We start from the raw sequence: 2,020 nt of genomic DNA on the forward strand, positions 1-2,020 counted from the left end.
ACATATGATGGATTTTTCCTATATAATAGAGCATAACTTCAACAATAAAATCACAACTCCATTCACTTTTCCTCTCAATTTTTTATTTTCTAGAAAGCACCTCTTCAATCAACATATCTCCAAAATGAACTATGATTCAAGTTCTTCTAGTTCAGGTTCTGAGTTTTTTAATTACATGGTTCAAGATTACATAGAATGGAGTCAATCCTTGATGCTGACAACAAAATGAAGAAGAAATTGTACCCCGCACTAGAAATTTTGTGCGTAGGGAACGTGAGGAAGCTCATGAAAGATTGTTTCATGATTATTTCAGCAACGAACCTCTATACCCGAGAATATTTTTCGTCGTAGGTTTCGTATGCATAGGCATGTTTTCCTTCGTATTGTCGAAGGTGTAACAATTCAAGATGCTAAATTCTTTGTGCAAAAACCAGATGCTACTGGAAGGATGGGTGCATCTAAACTACAAAAATGCACAGCGGCTATCAGGATGTTGGCATATGGTTCATCATCTGATGTTGTTGACGAGTACCTGAAAATTGCTTCAAGTACCGCTAGAGAGTGCCTTCTTCATTTTGTCGAAGCGGTTGTTGCTAGATTTGGAGATGAATACTTGAGGAAGGCAAATGCAAATGACATTGAGCGTCTCCTACATGAAGGCGAGCGTCGTGGCTTCCCAGGCATGATGGGAAGCATCGATTGCACTGGAACTGGAAGAATTGTCCTCGGGGCTGGAAAGGAATGTATCAAGGAAGAAGCAAAAGCAACCATAATCTTAGAAGCGGTTGCTTCAAGTGACTTATGGATATGGCATGCTTTTTTTGGCACCCCGGGTTCATGCAATGATATAAACGTATTGCAGAGGTCTCCCGTCTTTGATGATGTCCTACAAGGAAGAGCCCCAGAGGTCAACTTCTCAGTGAACGGGACTACTTATAACATGGGTTACTATCTTACTGATGGCATATACCCGAGATGGTCAACATTCATCCCCTCGATAAAGCTCCCCCAAACCCCCAAACAAAGACTATTCACACAACATCAAGAAGCTGTTAGAAAAGATGTACAGCGTGCATTTGGAGTATTGCAAGCTAGATTTGCAATCATTCGTAAACCCGCTCTCGCGTGGAATAAAGACATATTGTGGAAAATAATCATGGCATGTATCATCATGCACAATATGATTGTTGAAGATGAGCGTGATACTTATCAAAATTACCGAGATCCAAACGAATATGATCAGCTTCAAACTCAAAATAACGAGGGGTCATCTAACCAAGTCGGAGAAGACTCATTCGTTGTGCACAACGGAAGACTCGATGCGCGAAATTTAGGTGCATAAATGGAGAGAAAATCTGAGATGCGAGATGCGGAAACTCACATCTCACTAAAAAATAACTTGGTTGAACACATATGGCGTAAGTTTGGGCCTAATCGTCAAGTTGATTAACTACCTTTATTTAATTAATTATGGTTTAAGTTAATTTCAAATTTCATGTATTTGTGTGTAAAATTATCTATCTTAGCTTTATGTATCAATCTATCATGTATTTGTGTTTTAAATTATCTATGTGTATGTATCAGATTTCATGTATGTGTGTCTTTTTAATTATCTATCTTATGTAATGTGTTCGTTTTTTTAAATTTATAATGTCAAGTTAACGTAATTTAATTTAAAGTAAGCTAATTAACACATATTTACTATAATCTCAAGTTAACGCTAATTTAATTTAACGTAAGCTAATTAGCTTGTAACGTAATTTAATTTATCGTAATTAATTTAACGTAAGCTAATTAGCTCGTAATTAATTTAACGTAGTCTAATTAGCTTTTATTAATTTAAATCATCTATTTCATATAAAAAAACATTGAATATGGTGGAGTTTGGTAAAAGTAGGAGAGAGAGTATAGGATGGGGTTTGGTAAAAGTAAGAAAGAGAAATAGAAAAACCAAGTAAGACCAACCAAGCCATTGTGACAAAAAAAAGATGAGTTGGTTGGAGTTTTAATGGGATGTGAG

General features: G+C 36.2%; 1 protein-coding gene across 1 annotated transcript; it reads left to right on the plus strand.

The window, feature by feature from the left end:
• The first annotated feature begins 358 nt into the window (after window positions 1-358).
• Window positions 359-1,342, plus strand: LOC104897188 (uncharacterized). Its single transcript, XM_010684011.3, has one exon. The coding sequence runs from the start codon at window positions 359-361 to the stop codon at window positions 1,340-1,342; it is 984 nt and encodes a 327-aa protein (XP_010682313.3).
• The last annotated feature ends 678 nt before the right edge of the window (window positions 1,343-2,020 follow it).

This window comes from Beta vulgaris, chromosome 7 (genome assembly GCF_026745355.1).
Source record: "Beta vulgaris subsp. vulgaris cultivar EL10 chromosome 7, EL10.2, whole genome shotgun sequence".
Classification (NCBI taxonomy): domain Eukaryota; kingdom Viridiplantae; phylum Streptophyta; class Magnoliopsida; order Caryophyllales; family Amaranthaceae; genus Beta; species Beta vulgaris.